General features: G+C 42.4%; 1 protein-coding gene across 2 annotated transcripts in view; it reads right to left on the bottom strand.

Annotated features, from left to right (window-relative positions):
• The window catches only part of Peli1 (pellino E3 ubiquitin protein ligase 1), a 54,505-nt gene that overhangs the window by 3,794 nt on the left and 32,570 nt on the right, over positions 1-18,141 (bottom strand). For both annotated transcript variants that reach the window (NM_001100565.1, XM_063273239.1), the window contains 3 exons: positions 7,295-7,434; positions 5,290-5,419; positions 2,080-2,181 (listed from right to left, as the gene is read on the bottom strand). In NM_001100565.1, the coding sequence (NP_001094035.1) occupies positions 2,080-2,181; positions 5,290-5,419; positions 7,295-7,365 (303 nt within the window). In that variant the 5' untranslated portion in view covers positions 7,366-7,434. The remainder of the gene's footprint in view (positions 1-2,079; positions 2,182-5,289; positions 5,420-7,294; positions 7,435-18,141) is intronic.

The raw sequence follows: 18,141 nt of genomic DNA, 5'->3' as shown, positions 1-18,141 counted from the left end.
CTGCCAGTTCTTACTGTTGGCTGTGCTGGCTTTTAGCAACAAGCCTCTCCTCCAACCACTTAGGCTGATAAGGATTGAGACATCAATAACTAAACTCCAAAGCACAGTCCACTAAGCCTTCACTGGCCATCGTTCAGAGGCCATCGTTCTTTAACGTATTATAACACAGCATTATACAACTTAATGATGCACACAAAAAACACCAACTCTCTACAACCATGATGCCTTTGAGTGTGTGTGGGAGAAGGCAGGGTCTAGCTATACAGTCCCTAGCTATACAGGGTGGCCTAGAACTCTACCTCCTCCTGCCTTAGTCTCCTGAGTAGCTGGGATTACAACTCTGTACTATAGTGATAGTGCATATTTTCTATTTTTCCACAGGAGATAGAAGTTGACACAAGGTTTGCCTTAAAAAAAGTCAATCCAAATTAATTTCCTGGTATTTCTATGCACCATATTTTAGAGTCGTCAATCTACCACATTTCATACGGTTTCTCTGACATCCGATCTTTTCCCCTCGCATGATGCCTTTGTCTTGGTTGCTGTTCTACTAAGTGTGGTGAGGAAGCACAGGTTACAAGACTGAGGAGACTTCCATGTCCCTTCCTCCCATCAGCAGTCTGCACTTTGCACTTACACACTAGGGCAGCACCTACAGTTAGCCGACTGGAATCTGAATTTCTACCTGACAGACTGGATGGGAACGCTCATCTCAGTATGAAGGCAGCTATGATCACTTCTCAAAGATGAGCTAATTTACTATTAACAGACTGGCTTCTTGGGCCTCACAGTGCATGTGCAACTTCCTATAGGGATGCTGCATGTAGAAACTAATTTCTGATACTAGAAGATTAACTCAGGAAAACAAGGAGCCCATTACAAAGAAGAAGTAAATAAATACAAGGGACTTTTGGAGTTAAATTTCAAATCTATGACCAAACAGCTATATATCATCTTGATGTTTTAAAGAGCTAACCACATATCTTAACTGCTTGTTGATTGGATGTGGCTAATGTTTACTATCGCGTTATTTACCAGGATCCATTACCCAACCTTTCATCACTAAGGATGCTGTCTATTTAGTTTAGTAAAAACAATGAGAAACAAACATATTCTAATACTAACTGTAAAGATTCTTTAAATCTATGGCTCATGTACAGGGTTAGAGGAAAGATCAACCTCAAAAAAATATTTTGCTAATATTTGAAATTAAATACATCTCTGGGCCTTTTCATTGAGTATTATGAAGAAAAATGAAAAAGGTGATTGGGACAATAATTTTAATTGAATGATAGTTGATTCTAGTTAGGCTTCTTTAGAAAATCTAATATTGATTGATTCTACTATTGAAAAAACAAGAATGTATGTCTTCAGGCTTCACTGCTCTATAATCAGGATATAAAAATAAATACCAGTACCAGATTGGTTCTGAGAATGGGAGCCAGACAGAGCTTTATTATACCAGGAGTTCTGCCCAGACATGTGCTAAAAACCAACCCCCTACAACGATGTCAACAGTGAGAGATTACCTGTGATTGCTGCTGCTGCTCAGAGACGAAGGGGGGAGGTGGTGGCCACACACACACAACGCACAGACATGCACGCACAAACACAGATCTGTGGAGGAGGAGGGCACGGAGGCACAGAGTAGCTAAGAAATGTTTACCAGGTCCCAGGATTCCTCCCCACCTCTCTTTTCTTTTATATTTTATTTTTATTTTGTGTGTATGTACGAGTGCCTGCATGCACATATGTGCACCATGAGTATGCCTTGGAGGCCAGAAGAGACATCAGATCTCCTGGAACTGGAGCTCCAGGCAGTTGGGGGCCTCCTAATGTATCGGATGCCAGGAACCCAGGTCCTCTGCAAGAGCAGCTAGTGCTCCTGACTCTTCAACCTCAGAGCCCACCTTTAAACCACACTACAGTCATGTTTAGATATGAGGTTTAAAAAAATCAACACATATTTTAAACATACAGCATGAAAGCATAGTATTTAATCTGATCATAGCAAAGTCACCAACAACAGATTTTTTAACCTTTTTACTTTTAAAGAAAAAAAAAATCATGTTAGAGTACCTGAAACATATCAGTGTTGCTGTCGTGAGTATATTCAACCACCACTGTCTGGGCTCGAGATAAAGTATACGATATGCTATGCTGGTCCTTGTTGCTTATTGCCTGGGAATGAAAGGGTTAACAGCAAATATTAGCAGTCAATCAAATCAGAAAAATCTCTTCGTTAAAGGAAGATAAAATATTACACACACACACACACACACACACGCACGCACACGCACACACACATGTATTTCCCTCCTGTAATTTAGGTTAACAGGCAAGAAACTCTATATAACTTCAATTGTTGAGGGACTAGAGAATACTTTTTAATAGTCATGGAACAAAAACATAAATTTAAAATTATTAAGAATCTGTGTTTCTCTTAAAAGCACTTTAAATTCTAAGGGAATTAGTATCAAATACCACGTGGACACAAAGCCAACGCCCAATATTTCTCTGTTAAGGGGAAAATTCAAAATCTCAAGAAAAAAAAACTTTTATTTTTATATATTTGGTTGTTGAGCCTAGCCTTTAATGGCTGAGTCATCACTCCAGCCCAAAACTTTTATTTTTAAAGTGACATAAAATTATATATACAGTTAAGGTAGAATTATCAGTTCATTGTCTAGTCCTACAGATTACAGGGGCTTTACCTATGCTAGACCAGACACAGAAATGTAGAGGGCGATCAAATAGTACATGGAGAGATGCATCTCCAACGGCTGTATTTTTGACTTATCCAAAACTGAACTGCTCTCCTAGAAGCGCTCAGTTTTATTTCAGGTGTTCCCATGGTCATGAGTTGAAGACAATATTGGAAGAGGAAAACCTGGTTATTGCACAAAGGAGGTTGCAGAAGAGGAAAACAGTTAAAAGGAAACAAGCGTGACTATACATAGCAAAAAAGGGAAAATGCTCGTTTTTGCTTTTTAGCTAATCTGTAACAGTTAAGGCCTTTTGAAGTTCTAATATTTTTAAGAAAATTATTTTTCAAACATCTAAAGGTAACAAATACCTAAGCACCAACTACCTGGTTTTAAAATGCAAATTTACCATCTCTCTTGTTTGTGCACTGTTTTGAGACATCTCTGTATATAGCCCTGGTTGGCCCTGCTATGTAGACCAGGCTAGCCTTGAATTTACAGAGAACCCCCTGCCTCTGCCTCCTGAGTGCTGGGATTGAAAGTATGAGCCACTGTACTGGGCTTCTGCCTTTTTGCTTGTTTGCTTTGAGAGTGCATCTGGCTGTATAACCCAGGCTGGCCTTAAGCTTGAGATCTTGTGTGTCGGCTTCTGTAGAGATGACAGGCACGTGCCACCACACCAGCTCTCGTCCCATCTATTAGGTTTACTGACTGTGTCTGTGTACTTCAGGATGACCTGCACCTCACTATGCAGTGCAGAATAGCTTTGAACTCTGGATCCTCCTGTCTCAGTTTCCCATGTGCTGGATTATACAGGTGTGGACAATCAAACAGACTTATGCTTTTTTAGAGTTACATTTATTTATTTGTGCATGTGCGTGTGTGTGTGTGTGAGTACACGGGTGGTGCACACACGGGTGGGAATCAGTGCAGCTTGTGGAAGTCAGTTCTCTCCTTCTGCCATGTGGGCTCCAGGGTCCAAACGAGGTAGGCCGGGTTGACTGAGAAGTGCATTAACACAGGAGCCATCTTGCGTCAAGAACGTAGTATAGATAATTTACAAGCATGGTGTTAATGTTTTACTACGTATTTATGCATTCATAAGTATTTATAATTGTTCCACACTTTAAAGCCTACACAATCCTGCATTAAGAGAATACATTTTCAAATAACTGTTAACTTCTGGAATTTTCTTTAGAGAGCAAGGGACAGGGTCTTACGGTGTTGCCCATGTTGATCTAGAACTTTCCATCCCTCTTTAGCCTCTTAAGGACTGAGATTACAGATGTGTGCACAAGGCTAAGAATTAGCTTTGTTGCTGTTGTGATCAAACACACAGGACATCACACATGCTAGGAAATAAATAACCCTACCATGGAGTTACAGCTTTAGTTCTGAAAGTTAGTTCTTAATTTCTAAAGAATTGTTGAGTGTTCAAGCTACATTTTTTTTTAAGTGGTCACACCTTTTCTTATATAGATCAGGGAAAAGAACCACATCTGGGTAAGCCGGAGTCTCACTGAAAGTCAGGGTTGTGATGTAAGAGACTGAGGATGCAGAGACAGGAGATACCTGGGCTCACCAGCCAGTCAGTGCACTGTGATCAAAGCCCGCCAGCTTCAGTGAGACCCTGACTCAAAGACCAGGATGGAGAATGAAGACAGCAGTGTTGGCTTGTGCCTGCACAGGCACGTACACAAACACTCACTGCACACACGCATGTGCACGCACAAAGGGAGAAAGGACTTTAGAGGTAGATTATGAACATCTCCCTTGGTACTGCATAGCTCAGAGGCATTACTTTATCAGTGATGTTAGTGACTGAGTTTTAGTACACAGGGCCCAAGGACTGCAGTCTGTGGCAGACACTTCAGAGCAGCCAGACTGAGCCACTCTGTCCTGAACACATTCCTTCTCCACAGAGGATCAGGAGGGGGCACCTTAGAAACAACAGTCCTTCCTCTCTGGCTGAAATTTAATCAGCCTCAAGGACAAGGCACCTAACACAGTAACATATACCAGTTTAATGCAGCTCATTTAACCTAACAAGGACCTAACACAGATGTATAATGTCTATATACATTCTGGGGCTACTAAGCTATTGATAACCTCTAGAAGTCAAGGAACTCAACTCAGTTTGTGCTATAAACTGGAAAGAGAGAAATTCCAAGACAAAATGAAGATTCAAAACTTCCTCTACTTTCACAGTGCCTTAAAGGTCTAGCCTCTAAAACTTGGTGAGGAACTAAAACAGGGCTGGGAGGACTGACTGACAAGGCCTCGGGGGTGAGAGGTTACACTGTGGGCACCACTGAGAATGCACTTCCGCTGTACATGGTGCTGGGGTAAAATCTCAGCATGTATACGCCAAGAAGAAAATGAAATCAGAGGCCCAGAGAGCCTTGAGATGAGAACACTTTCCATTCCTACCTGCCTCTCTGCTCTGTCATTAAAAGGGATGGGGAATTCCATATGTACAAACAAAAGGAAAATCTGAGACAGAACTGGGAAGCACTAGAGAACACAGACCACACATGGGAACATTTCAGTTTTCCAAGGTAACCTCTTTAGAACGTTGTCTTACCTTGGCGGCCTGAGGAGTGCATGCAATGTGCACGGTGCTAGGCTTCACCCCATTTGCCTTAGGTCTTTTAAACAAAGCAAACCTACTTTTCCTCCTTCCTCTGTCGCCGTTTGGGAGAGACCCATTATACCTGATAGGAAAGGAATATAAAACAAAGTTATAGTTTGCCTTACACGTACATTCAATTCTCAGTTAATTACCTCAGATTCCTTCTCGAAACTGATCTCCAGACCAGCTTGGGTCTGAATCAAAATGAGATTTTTTTCTTGCTATGTTTTGAGCCACAGACAAAATTAAAACCAGCTTTAAGTTATTTATATAAGCAAGGACTGAGTAACAATGATCCTTGTGACTATATATTTTAAGGTATATTTTTTGCAACGGTAATTGAAATACAATCTCCTTTGATTGTGAACCCAACACCTTCAATGCTAAACTTTTGAAACCAGCGTGTCTGGACTTTTCCTAGCTGCCCGAACAGAGGAACACTGATGAGCTGCCAGCTCCTGTCCACCTGAGTTGTAGCCCAATCAGAGGCCACACCTACGCCTGCTGTTTCAATCTTCTAATCATTGCTCTAGAGCACATATAAATCTCGATAGCAAACAAGCAAGAAATATAACTAAAACAACTGGGCAAACTGAAAACAAACCGAAACATCTGGGTATGTACCGCCACCAGGAAGCACCGAACTCCACCTCACACATCAGTCAGTCCTACACTCAAAAGCAAAAACAAACAAAACCTGCTGGATTAAACAGGCATAGAGCACCTCGTTTCCTCAAGTCCCCGAATGACACTGGCAAACCAGAATACGAATCCAAGTATGACTGCCACATATGACAGAAACTGAGTCACCTGGCAGGAGGGAGCCTCAGACTGACCTGTGGGCATTTCTTGATTATTGATACAAGGTTGTCTAGAGGCGTTTGAGAGGAATGGAGTAGAGTCAGTCATGGACCTTAGCAAGACATGATTATTGATACAAGAGGAGCTACCCCTGGGCGGGTGGAGCCACCCCTGGGCTGGTGGTCCTAGGCGATGTAAAGCTACCTTCTGGCCTCTGTGGGCATCGGGCATCCATGCAGACAAAACACCCATACACATTCAGTTAGATTTTTAAAAGGTCATAAATAAACAAGAAGCTATAATAATCTGATTCTCAAAAGCATAACAAAGTCTAGAGAGCCAGACATTTAGGCAAAAAAATAAGTACCAAGTGGATGGGAGATTCCATAATTTTCGGTTTCTAGACTTCTTAGCTAACAGACTGTATCTACATTTTACAGTTATTCCAGGTTTAGATTAAAATAACTGAATCTCCTCTCCTTCACTCTCCAGATTGCTTTTCTCAGAGTTTAAATGAGTGAGGTGACTGTTGAAGCAAATGTGTTTACTGCTCCCTGAGGTCTGTTTACCAAGGAGTACAAGCAAAGCTGGTCCTTATGCACACATTAACACTACCTCAGAAGGCAAAAGAACAAATATACACGGAGGCACACAAAACTACCTGAAGCAGAAAAGGGAAAGGGTCTTTGGTAGTTGGCCAAGTAGCTAAGGAAAAGTTATCAGAAGAAATGCAAACTCTTTTTCTAGGGTAAGGACAAGGTAAAGCTTATTCACATTTTCATCTGTGTGTGGCTGCTTGTGGTCCAGAAGAGGGTGCTAACATCTTCTGGACCTGGAGCTGCAGGCCACGCTGAACTTCCTGATGTGGGTGCTGGACACTGAGCTCAGGTCTGCTGGGAGTTAGGAATCCTGAGTGGTGTGACCATCAGTCTCTGAGCCGTCTGTCTGTCCAGCCCTTATGCAGCATGTCAGTGCTTACAAGAATGGCATAAACATGGTCACTAACGTTCTTCTAACTGCTAACACTGTAGGCTTTACACTCCGTGGGACACAGTGAGGTACAAATTCTTAAAAACAAAATAACAACAATTCTAACCCACAGACCAAAATGACCATGTTAAACTGAGTTCTATGTGTCATCATGCAGAAATCTTACCCTAAGACAATGAGTTCGCCATATTTTACTGGGGCTTTGGAAGGATGATTTTCTTGATCAGGAGAAAACATGAGCTTGGCTGTCTTTCTCAAATCTCTGTTCACTGGTCAGGAGCCTTGAGACACCTTTTGCATTATTTCCTAGAGATAAAAAGGTTTTATTAGTAACATGAAAAAGAGTATTTTCCAAGTCTTCACGAACACATCGTGAAAATCACACGGAATACCCGGCACGTGATATTCCCTGACGATGGTTCTGTATTTGACACAAACAGATTAAATGTACATCTGTCTGCCACTTTACAGAATAAAGTTGTCTATTTCCCTATTATTTCTACAAAGTACAATTAAAGACCATGGATAAAATGATGTAAGCAGACATAGAAAGTGTTTTCTAAGTCTGTTGGGGGGGGGGGGGCTGGCAAGGACGCTCAGCTGGTAAAGGTGCTGCGCACTGAGTAGGCCCCAATGACGGCGTCTGAGCTGGGACCCCTCGTGGTGAAGGCAAAGAACCAAGTGCTGTAAACATGCACAGTATGGTACATGTAGGCACATAATAAATAAACATGAAAAATATGTAAGAAGATATAAAAAGCTGAGAGAGGCAGAACAGTAGGAATTTCGGGATCTAAGGAACAACAAGGGGTTGGGGATTTAGCTCAGCGGTAGAGCGCTTGCCTAGCGAGCGCAAGGCCCTGGGTTCGGTCCCCAGCTCCGGAAAAAAGAAAAAAAAAAAAAAAAAGAAAGGAACAACAAGATAGTAAATTCTCTGTGCTCTTTGGCTAATATATGCCAGATGGAACCGAGGAAGCCAGCAACCTGGAAAAGTGAACTAGTACAGACAAGAGTGAAAACATGCTTCCTTTTTGAACAATTAAGTGTCAGTTTGGCAGAGAAAAAGTGCTGACTCTACCTATTCTACTGTACCCAAATACTACAGAAACTGCCCATTCTCATCAGCCAGAGCTGGGTGTAGAGTCTTGACAACCATTGTAACCACAAAAGAGACTGAAAATCAAAGTAGGATGGTGTCATGCAGGCTTGGGAAGGAGCCAAGGTGCTTACCTAGGTGCACAGGCCACTTTGGTGGTCAGTCCTAGTGACAGCTTTGGAGACCACACAGATGAATCTCATTTCCACATGCACTCGGCAGTAGTAAGAAGGATACTTCCTGAAATCTGCCAGCAGAGGTTCAGTAGGGAGCCTACACTTTATCTCTCAGTAACAGACAGACAGACATCCAGGATGCTGACGAAGCAGCGTCAGGAAATGGCAGCACAAAGAATATACAGTCTCAAAAAAGAATTTGAAATACCCAGGGTTCAACTTAAGATCCCAACATACCAAGAACTAAAAAGATTTAAAGCAGAAGAGGGGACAACAGGGGACAAGACTGAAATGAGGAATCTAAGACTACCCAACAGAGTTAGACGCAGCCATGATAAAACCTCCAAGAAACAACTGCATCTTGGACAGTGGGGATAAAGTACAACGTCTCGGACACAAAGTGGAAACCGCTAAACCAAGGCAGATTAAACTGCGGCAAGGGCCCCCGAGGCAGGCTGGACAGAGGAGGCAGAGCCTTCTGGTCAGCCCAGAACTAACTCTGCATCACTGCAGCCTAAGAAGAAAACGTGCGAACCACCGCAGTGCTCAAAGAAATAATGCCCGACACACAACAAACCCGGGCTGAGAAAGCACAGATTCATGAACTAAACAATTCTGTCTCTACATAACCCAAAGGTCTCAGCATCCTGATAAAAGTTCTAAAGATGGAAATCAGATAAACAAAACAATAAAACAAACAAAAAGTGGTATTTTATCTACAGTGAAGAAGCTATTAGAATGATAGCATAAAATCTCATAAGAAACCACGAGATCCATAAAATAGTGGCTTAATATATTTAAATTATTTATTTATTGGAATTAAAATGTAACACATCATTTTCCCCCTTCTGTTTCTTCTCTCCAGTTCTTCCCACACACTCTCTTGTAGCTATCAAATTCATGGCCTCTATTTCTCTAATTCTTGGTACATACATACATACATACATACATACATACATACAACCTGTTCAATCTAATGTTTGTATGTATAGTACAAACTGTCAACAGAAGAATCTGTATCCAATTAAATCAGAGGGAAGGAATTAGTGTATGTTCAAGTAGAGAAAATTTTAAAGAACTTGCCAGTAGTACTTCATAAAGGAATGACTAGACCTCTTTTATTTTCTTCAAATTATAGTATTAGCAAAGTAGATCTACTCCTAAAGTCTGAAGGTGTTACATACATATTTGAGTGACAGCGTACCACAGAGCTAGCAAGTGTTAGCCTGGTTCTAGCTGTAGCTCTTTAAGCAAAGCAGTCTGTTTTCTCTGTCTCTAAGAATAAAGGGACTAAAGTAGAATGGAGGAGATTCTGGAGCTGGGAACATAAGCAAGCACCTGGACGGGCCTGAGGACTTACTAGTAAAATGTGCACTGTGATATTACTCAGGAGAGGTTCCGGCCGTGGCTGTCAGCCTTCCTAACGCTGTGATCTTTTTTTTTTTTTTCCTTTTCTTTTTTTTTTTTTCCGGAGCTGGGGACCGAACCCAGGGCCTTGCACTTGCTAGGCAAGCGCTCTACCGCTGAGCTAAATCCCCAACCCCCGCTGTGATCTTTACTACAGTGCCTCATGCTGTGGAGACCCCCAACTGTAAAATTGTGTCACTGGTACTTCATAACTTAATTTTGCTACTGCTATGACTGAAATTTTTAAAAAAGATTTATTTATTATATATAAGTATACTGTAGCTGTCTTCAGACACACCAGAAAAGGCATCAGATCCCATTACAGATGGTTATGAGCCACCATGTGGTTGCTGGGATTTGAACTCAGGACCTCTGGAAGAGCAGTCAGTGCTCTTAACCACTGAGCCATCTCTAGCCCATGGCTGGAAATTTTTATCAGTAACACTAAAGCTGCAGTCACAGGAACAAGCTCAAACTCAAGTTCTACTCTTACCTCTAATATCCTAAAGCCTAAAAGCATTCAGCACCATCAGTACTGACATACTTAAGTGATCCAAGACTAGCAAGATTGTTTTTCTTCTCTTTCTCTTTCCTCCCTCCCTCCCTCCCTCCCTCCCTCCCGAGTGCTGGGATCAAAGGGGTGCGTGCAGCACCACCACCTGCCTGGGATTGAGTTTTCTTAAATACAATCAACAGACATCGAATTAGCATTATTAAACCGCAAATAAATGTGTCACAACTGCCGTTTCTCTTTTAGTGGAATTCTTGTACATACTGATGGCTGTAACAGGAATTGCTAGAATGTTTACATGAAGGCCATTGTCTATGTAACGGGTCAGCATTTTTATCATAAACTCAGTTGCTAGAGAGCTTTTGTATCCATTTCCCTTAAATATTCTCTAGGTCTTCTTCAGTCTGAGTTCTTCAAAACGAACTCCTGAGTCATTTGAGTATTTGCTGTGGATACACAGACAAAGCCTGTCCTCACCCTCAACCCCAGTCTGCTTGTTGTCATTACATTACTGAGCTGATACCGTGCATGCAGTCCTGTCCCTGTGTGATGGCACTAAGAATCTGAAACACCGCCATTCATTCTACCAAGACAATGGAAAGAATGCTATGAGAACAGCCTTGCTGAGACCTTTGTTGTTGTGTAATCAGTGGGATGAACCAGCAGCTTTTACACAGAACAGTGGGTCAGAGGGGAAGTTGGAAGTTAGCACTTCTGTGTTCTCACTGTCCTTCAGCAGCGGGGCAGGCAAGGGAAGTCCACAGCCCTTCCCAAAACCACAGGCCCCTTCCCAAAACCACAGGCCCCTTCCCAAAACCATAGGCCCCTTCCCAAAACCACAGGCCCCTTCCCAAAACCACAGGCCCCTTCCCAAAACCATAGGCCCCTTCCCAAAACCATAGGCCCCTTCCCAAAACCACAGGCCCCTTCCCAAAACCACAGGCCCCTTCCCAAAACCATAGGCCCCTTCCCAAAACCATAGGCCCCTTCCCAAAACCATAGGTCCCTTCCCAAAACCATAGGCCCCTTCCCAAAACCACAAGTACTCTGCTACCTACCCACTTCCAGATCAGCCAAACGGCATCTTCAGAGTTCTGAGGGCATATTCCATCCTGACAAGAAAGAAATTACTATTTCCCCCAAGGATAGTTCCTCTCAACTGGGGCTTTTCAGCCTGGGGATCACCAACATCTTGGTACTGTAGTGGCAGAGCCTGTACACCTTAGACATGTCAGGAGCATCCCTGGCCTTTACGCAGACGTCTGTCAGTAACGTACATAACTGTGATAATCAAAAATATCCTGTGGTACTGGGCATGGTAGTACAGGCCGAGCCTTCTCAGTACCTGAGAGTGAAGGGCAGCTAAGCGCAAGCTAGCCAGGGTGTCTCAAACATAACCACCCAACCCCACACAAATGTCACTACTCCATTCAACCACGCGAACAACCACCTCTTTAATCTTGAACTGGGAATGAGAGAATCTGATCTAACACAGGAAAGTTCCCCTATTTTAATGTGATCCTTAGAACAGAGAAAAGTACTTACAAGTACCTGCTTATTAGCATGGTGTTAACTACTGTCTTTATGGACTGTGTATGAGGCCGAGTGCTAATAGAGGGATGGTTTGAAAGTGTAGCTGCAGTTCAGTGTTTTACTAGCAGTGACTGCAGGAGGACAGGAGACCCTCTCATCTTGATAAATGATGTTAACCATCGTGTGTGTGCATTTAAAATGTCTGACAGAGTCTCTTCAAGTGTTCACAGCAAAGGCAGTGGAGTTGGGGTGACCACAGAATGAGTCCAAGGCCAGGGCTATGGTCAGATAAGGAGAGATCCTCTGGGCCTCTACTCACAGTTGTAAAAAAAATAGAAGCAAGCTTTGTTAAAGATGAGAACATCCTTTTAGTAAAAAGGAATGTCAGTTTGAACAACTCATGGGCTAGGGCCGATCTTGCCCAGAGATCAACAGAATACGAATTCGTACAGAATGCGAATTAACAAAATGCTTTCACATAATATTGTTTATTTGACTCTTAAAACAGATATAGGAGTTGAATATGAAAATCTTACTAATTTCCATTTTCTAGACAAAGGAACTGAATAGGTCAGGGACTAAAATCCATGTTAATTCAGCCCAAGAAACACCAACCTGTCTCCTCTCTATCATAACTGTGAGTGCAGTCATTCTTTTATAGGAGGAGCGTGGGTGAGGCTCCCAGCAGGAAAGCAGGCTCAAGTTTTCTAATCCACGGCTGACACACACATGAGGCTGAACAGGCTAGCTCCTTCATAAGAACCAAGATACCCTGTTATGGTGTCATTTAGGAAACTAGAAAGCATTCTGTATAAAATAAACCCCAAACGATTACAGTATAGTATAAACTAGTAATGGAAATACAACCATGACTGGTGCTTTCTGAGATCATTTGAACCTTTGTCACTTCCTCAGTGTCCAGTGTATCTGTCAACCCTAAGACCTGGTAATGACCATCAACAAAATCTTCAATAAATGTATACTTAATTTTAATAATGGAGGGGAAAAGGAACTCAAGGGGGAACACAGTATCGTATAAAAGCACATTCTTGGTACCATCAGAAAGAAAACAGAAAAGTGAGTCCCGACAGCTCAGGAAGATAGGCCCTCGAATGTGAGTCAAGAAGAAGCTGCAGGGAGAGCCTTTACGATGAGGGATAAGGGAAGCAGGGTTTGCTTAAGTGGTCATCCCTCAGACCCCAAGTCCTTGTATTCACTGTGTCACTAGAAAATGTAATTTTACAACAACCAGGAACTCAAATATATTTATTGTCCTCTGTCCATGTCTAGCCTGTATTTGGCAATTTTAGATTACTTAAATTGCTGAAGTGGTTATATATGTTTCTGAGAAAGTAAGACAGAAATCCCCCTATTAACTATTAAAGTAACAACGTTTTACAGGAAGGGAAAGTCTGGTGGGACTAAGCACTACTCTGAATACAAGCGTAGGAAAAGTAAAGGGAGTTCTAGCTCCTAAGTCAACATACCAACACCATCTGCCCCCACCCCCTTTACAATAGCTGATGCAGGGTTGTCTCTGTGCCAAGCACTATTCTAAACATTTGACACGCGTGATTTAAACCTCACAACAACCGTAAGAGATCGTAGCTACTCTAAGGCTCAATTAATAGGAAAGACCACTGAAGCAACAGCTCATACTCTACCACTGTAAATGCTGGAACACTAGGCTTAAGGTCACGGGGGTGGGGGGAGTGGGGGGGGGAGGATTACACTTGGAAAGTAAGTTAACCAGCTCAACTCTGCACACCGAAGCACACAAGGTCTGTACAGCTGGTTCTATTGTCCACCAGGCACAATCTTAAGAACGAACCTCTTAAAGTTGAGTTTTAATGTACAAGGGATAAAATTTAAGCTCAGGGAAAATGAATATAATGAATTCCCCCTAGAGCTTCAAACTATTACCAATGTAAGAAATTTGGAAGTTAGAACACCAAGTAATACATTGTATCGTATTGCCCTTGTTTTATTTTTTTAGGCATAGGAAATAATTTTTAAATAGACCATGAAAGAAAGTAGCACTAAATGATGATTCTGAGAACAACTGCTTAGAACAGCAACAACAGCCACCTTCTGTGAGTCAGAGAAATAAGGAAACATTACATTGGCACAATGCAGCTTCTCTTAGCTGTAATGCAGAATGAAATGATGTCACCTGCAGGAAAGTGGAGCACTGGAGGCCATGGTACACGAGATAAGCCACCCTCTTCCTCATGTGTGGAACTCAGATTAAAAAAATATCAATACTGTTATAAATATTTTCAAGACATAAAGGTACAAGGGGTAATATTTTGGGAAAGCTGGAGAAAAAGTTATGGGACAGGGTAACTCTGAGTAAAGTATATGATTATACATGCACAAAAAGCTGCAACAAACCATGACTTTGTATGAAGTAGATACGCTAATAATAATAAATTATGGCGGGTGAGATGGCTCAGCAGATAAAGGTGCTTGCACAAGCCTCCTGACCTTAGTTCAATCCCTGGAGCCACCTAAAGGGGTAAGGAGAGAACTGACTTCACAAAGTCGGTTTCCGAACTTTACACACGCACACACACACAACACACATACATGCACGCACGCACGCCCATGAACTATAATATTAAACCAAACTGAAGAGTAGAAATATGTAAAAGTACATGCTTTTGTTATAATGCCTTAATGTCAAAATATCTCCCCAAGGGTATTTACTAATTACCCTAGGGGAAAATACTAAATACAAAGAGGAAGAAATGAAGTAGTTACTGGTGTGGGCCTACTGATCAAGTTTAGCACTGCCTGATCAAAGAGCTGTCATCACTTTTCTTTGGTGATGCAATGAGGTATGTTGTAAAGAGCCCCAATCCAAGCACAAGAGCCCACGAAGCACATCCAAAGTGGCATGCCTACAAAATTACTACAAAAACTGCAAAGGTCTCACAGCCTCAGAAACTGAAGAAGAGTAAGACACAACGGATACATGCAACATGGGGACATGAACTGGATCCCGTGCCAGACGACACACACTGGGAGAAAGGCTGCTGAAACCATATGGTTAAGCAAACAGCACTGTACCAACAGCGTCAAGTTCCTGGTCTTGACAAAAACATCTGGTAAAGTTTACCAAACTATTTCAAAATAGACGCCGACGCCGACGACAAAGCACCTGAAAGCAAGGTAAGCTTCTTAAAGTCAAGTCATTAAAAAATGAACTCAAGGGCAGCAAAGGGTTCAGCAAATAAAGGCACCTGTGGCCACGCCTGTGTGCAATTTCTGGGACTCACATGGCAGGAGAAAACTCTTGAAAGTTTCCCTAAATAAATATAATTCTAAAGTAAGTTCAAGATTCAAAGTCTGCTTTCACGACTGCATACAACTCACAGCTTAAGTTCTGTGTTGCTTGCACACTTTTCCAAATCCCAGTGTCTTCCAGGTCCTTTGCTTTATTTCTGAAGATTTGCTTTATTTGGGCTGGAGAGCTGTTCAGGGGTTAAGAGCACTGATGCTTTTACAGAGGACCCTGGTTCAGTTCCCTGCACCTACATGTGGAAGGTGCTGGGTCCTCTGGAGCTGGAGTAACAGGTAGTTACGGGCCTTTCAACACGTGCTGGGTTCCCAGCTCTGCTCCTCTGGCAAGAGCAGCAGGCACTCGTGACCACTAAGACATCTCTGTAATGTTAACCATTAAATCCAATCTCTGCCTGGCTCCCATGTCCTGTCCACAGCCTTTAACCAAGGGGCCCACTGGAGTGACACCAACAAAGTGTCTTCAGTTCTACCCACAACAACCAAAATTCTTTATGTTTTCTTAAAAAGAAAAAAAGACATATATAAAGGTGTCTTATTAAGCTGTGGATGGTCTTAAAAACCACTTTATATACTAGTAACACAGCTTCAGAGTGAATGTCATACAGTGAAATTTTTAAAAGTATCTGCATTTATTTCAGTTCTGCCAGCTATGTAATCTCAGCGAATTTTACTCTTAAAGCAAGATTTTTTTTTTACTGGGTATTTTTTTCATTTACATTTCAAATGTTATCCCCTTTCCCAGTTTCCTGTTCATAACCCCCCTATCCCATACCAACCCCCTTCCCACCTCCCTGCCCTGACATTCCCCTACACTGAGGGTTCAACCTTGGCAGGACCAAGGGCTTCTCCTCCCATTGGTGCCCAACAAGGCCGTCCTCTGCTACATATGCAGCTGGAGCCATGGGTCTGTCCATGTGTACTCTTTGGGTAGTGGTTTAGTCCCTGGGAGCTCTGGTTGGTTGGTATTGTTGTTCTTATGGGGTTGCAAGCCCCTTGAGCTCCTTCAATCCCTTCTCTAACTCCTCCAACTGGGTTCAGTGGTTTGCTGCTAGCATTCGCCTCTGTATTTGTCATGCTCTGGCAGAGCCTCTCAGGAGACAGCTATATTAAAGCAAAAATTTAAGATGGCCTAGGAAAGGGAGCCCTGAGAGGAAGAAGCATGAAATGTAAGCAGAAACCCTAAGGTAAGTAAGATTGGTATATTTCATTTAAAAAGCTTTTAAATAAAATCTTAAAAGCTAAAAGTTAAGTGTTTTCTTGAATTATCTCATCGTCACAGTGCTTCCTTCAGAGATAGTTTTGTAAAATAAGCTATCACTACATAGGACTGACCCTAAAATCTTGGGACTCGAGTAAGAACTCTACCCAGTTCCTTATGAACTCCCAAAGTTACCAACCAGTTCTTCAGCACGTGGGTCTCCTATCTCATAAAAGCAGGGACAATACTCATCCTCTGTTATTTGAGGGGTAGGATTTCTCATGAGTACCAAAACAAAACAAGTTTGCAGTAAGATTTCAATGCTGGGCCATGTGCTGGGTTCACTCATCAAATACCCTTGCCTCCTTTTATAAAGCAACCTTACACCTGGCAGGATTCAAATTTGTGCCTCAGTAAAATTACCAATAACTAAAAGCTATAGGGTCCAGGGTGCCATAAAATTATTCCAGCTGGAATATTATCCAGCTAGTAAGAAAAATGAAGTTTACAGACAAAGGGGTGGAGCTAGAAGAAAATCATCCTGCGTGAGGTTACTCAGACCCCAAAAGACAAGTGTTGCACGCTTTCTCTCAGACATGATTTTAGCCTTTAAGTTTTAGGTATGTACGCTCCAACCCAAATAAGCACAGCAACTAGGTATCTAGTATGGGGTCAGATGGAGGAGAGGATCTTCCAAGGAAGGGAAACAGTATATAGTATTATGGTGAGAAAAGGGGGAAGACGGAGAATACGAGTACTAAATAGGGAGGGGTGGCAGAGCAGGGAAAGGAGGGAATGTGGAGGGATAACAACACTCAGTCTTTTGAGAAATCATGCTACAGACGCTCCCTAAATATATACGTGTATGGAAGTAATCTAAGTAGAGAACAAGCAACAGAGAGGACAGTGCTCTGGACAGACCTCCTGCCAGGAGCGGGTCACACGGTGTTGAATCACTGGCCAATCACAGCTATGGCCATTGTTATTAGTTGGTCTCTCTCACCTGATGGCAAGGCCCTAAGACAACACTGTCTTATGTCATTGATCAGAGAAACTGAACTAGTGTCCAATTAGTAGTTTCAACCTTGCTGATGACACCTATAATGAGACAATGTGCAGAGCGAGAGACTCTGGGGCTCTTGGACCTAAGCGGGATGTCTTTATTAAACCCTCCCCTCGACGCCCTATGCAAAGGGGGCAGGAAGACTGCAAGAGCCAAAGCCATGCATGATTTCACGGAAACTGTTTTCCAGACACAATGGGGCTGATGAAAAATGGATTCACAGAGACTGGTGGCACACACAACATCTGTATAGGTTCAAGCCAGACAGGACCCCAGCAGCGAGGGGGCAAAGTAGACATGGAGACCCAACCCTAACCAAGAAGCTATCTGCAGCTGATACCTGCTGGCAAAGGGAACGTGTTTCCCCAACAGAGTGTCACTGGGTAGATCCATATACTCCAGGGCAGACCCCCAGCAGGAGCGCTTGGTCAATAAACTCTGTGGAGGGTTTGGCTTTTTGTTTTATGGTATTTATTTATTTTAAGAGAATGCACACACATAAAGTTGGATGAGTAAGGAGGTAGGTAGGAGGGATACGGGAGGGGTTGGGTGAAAGGAAAAACATGATCAAAATGTAGTCTATGAAAAGTAAATGTTCTAAACCCAAGTACTTATTAAATACCTACTAAGTATTTAATTAAGAATACAAGTAGAGATTAATAAATGCTTTGTTGTTATGATGGTGTTGCCCCATCACTTAAGACCTACGCATTTCTCTGATTT

This window comes from Rattus norvegicus, chromosome 14 (genome assembly GCF_036323735.1).
Source record: "Rattus norvegicus strain BN/NHsdMcwi chromosome 14, GRCr8, whole genome shotgun sequence".
Lineage (NCBI taxonomy): Eukaryota > Metazoa > Chordata > Mammalia > Rodentia > Muridae > Rattus > Rattus norvegicus.
The sequence above is the reverse complement of the archived record's forward strand: the minus strand, read 5'-3'. Positions and strand labels throughout refer to the sequence as shown.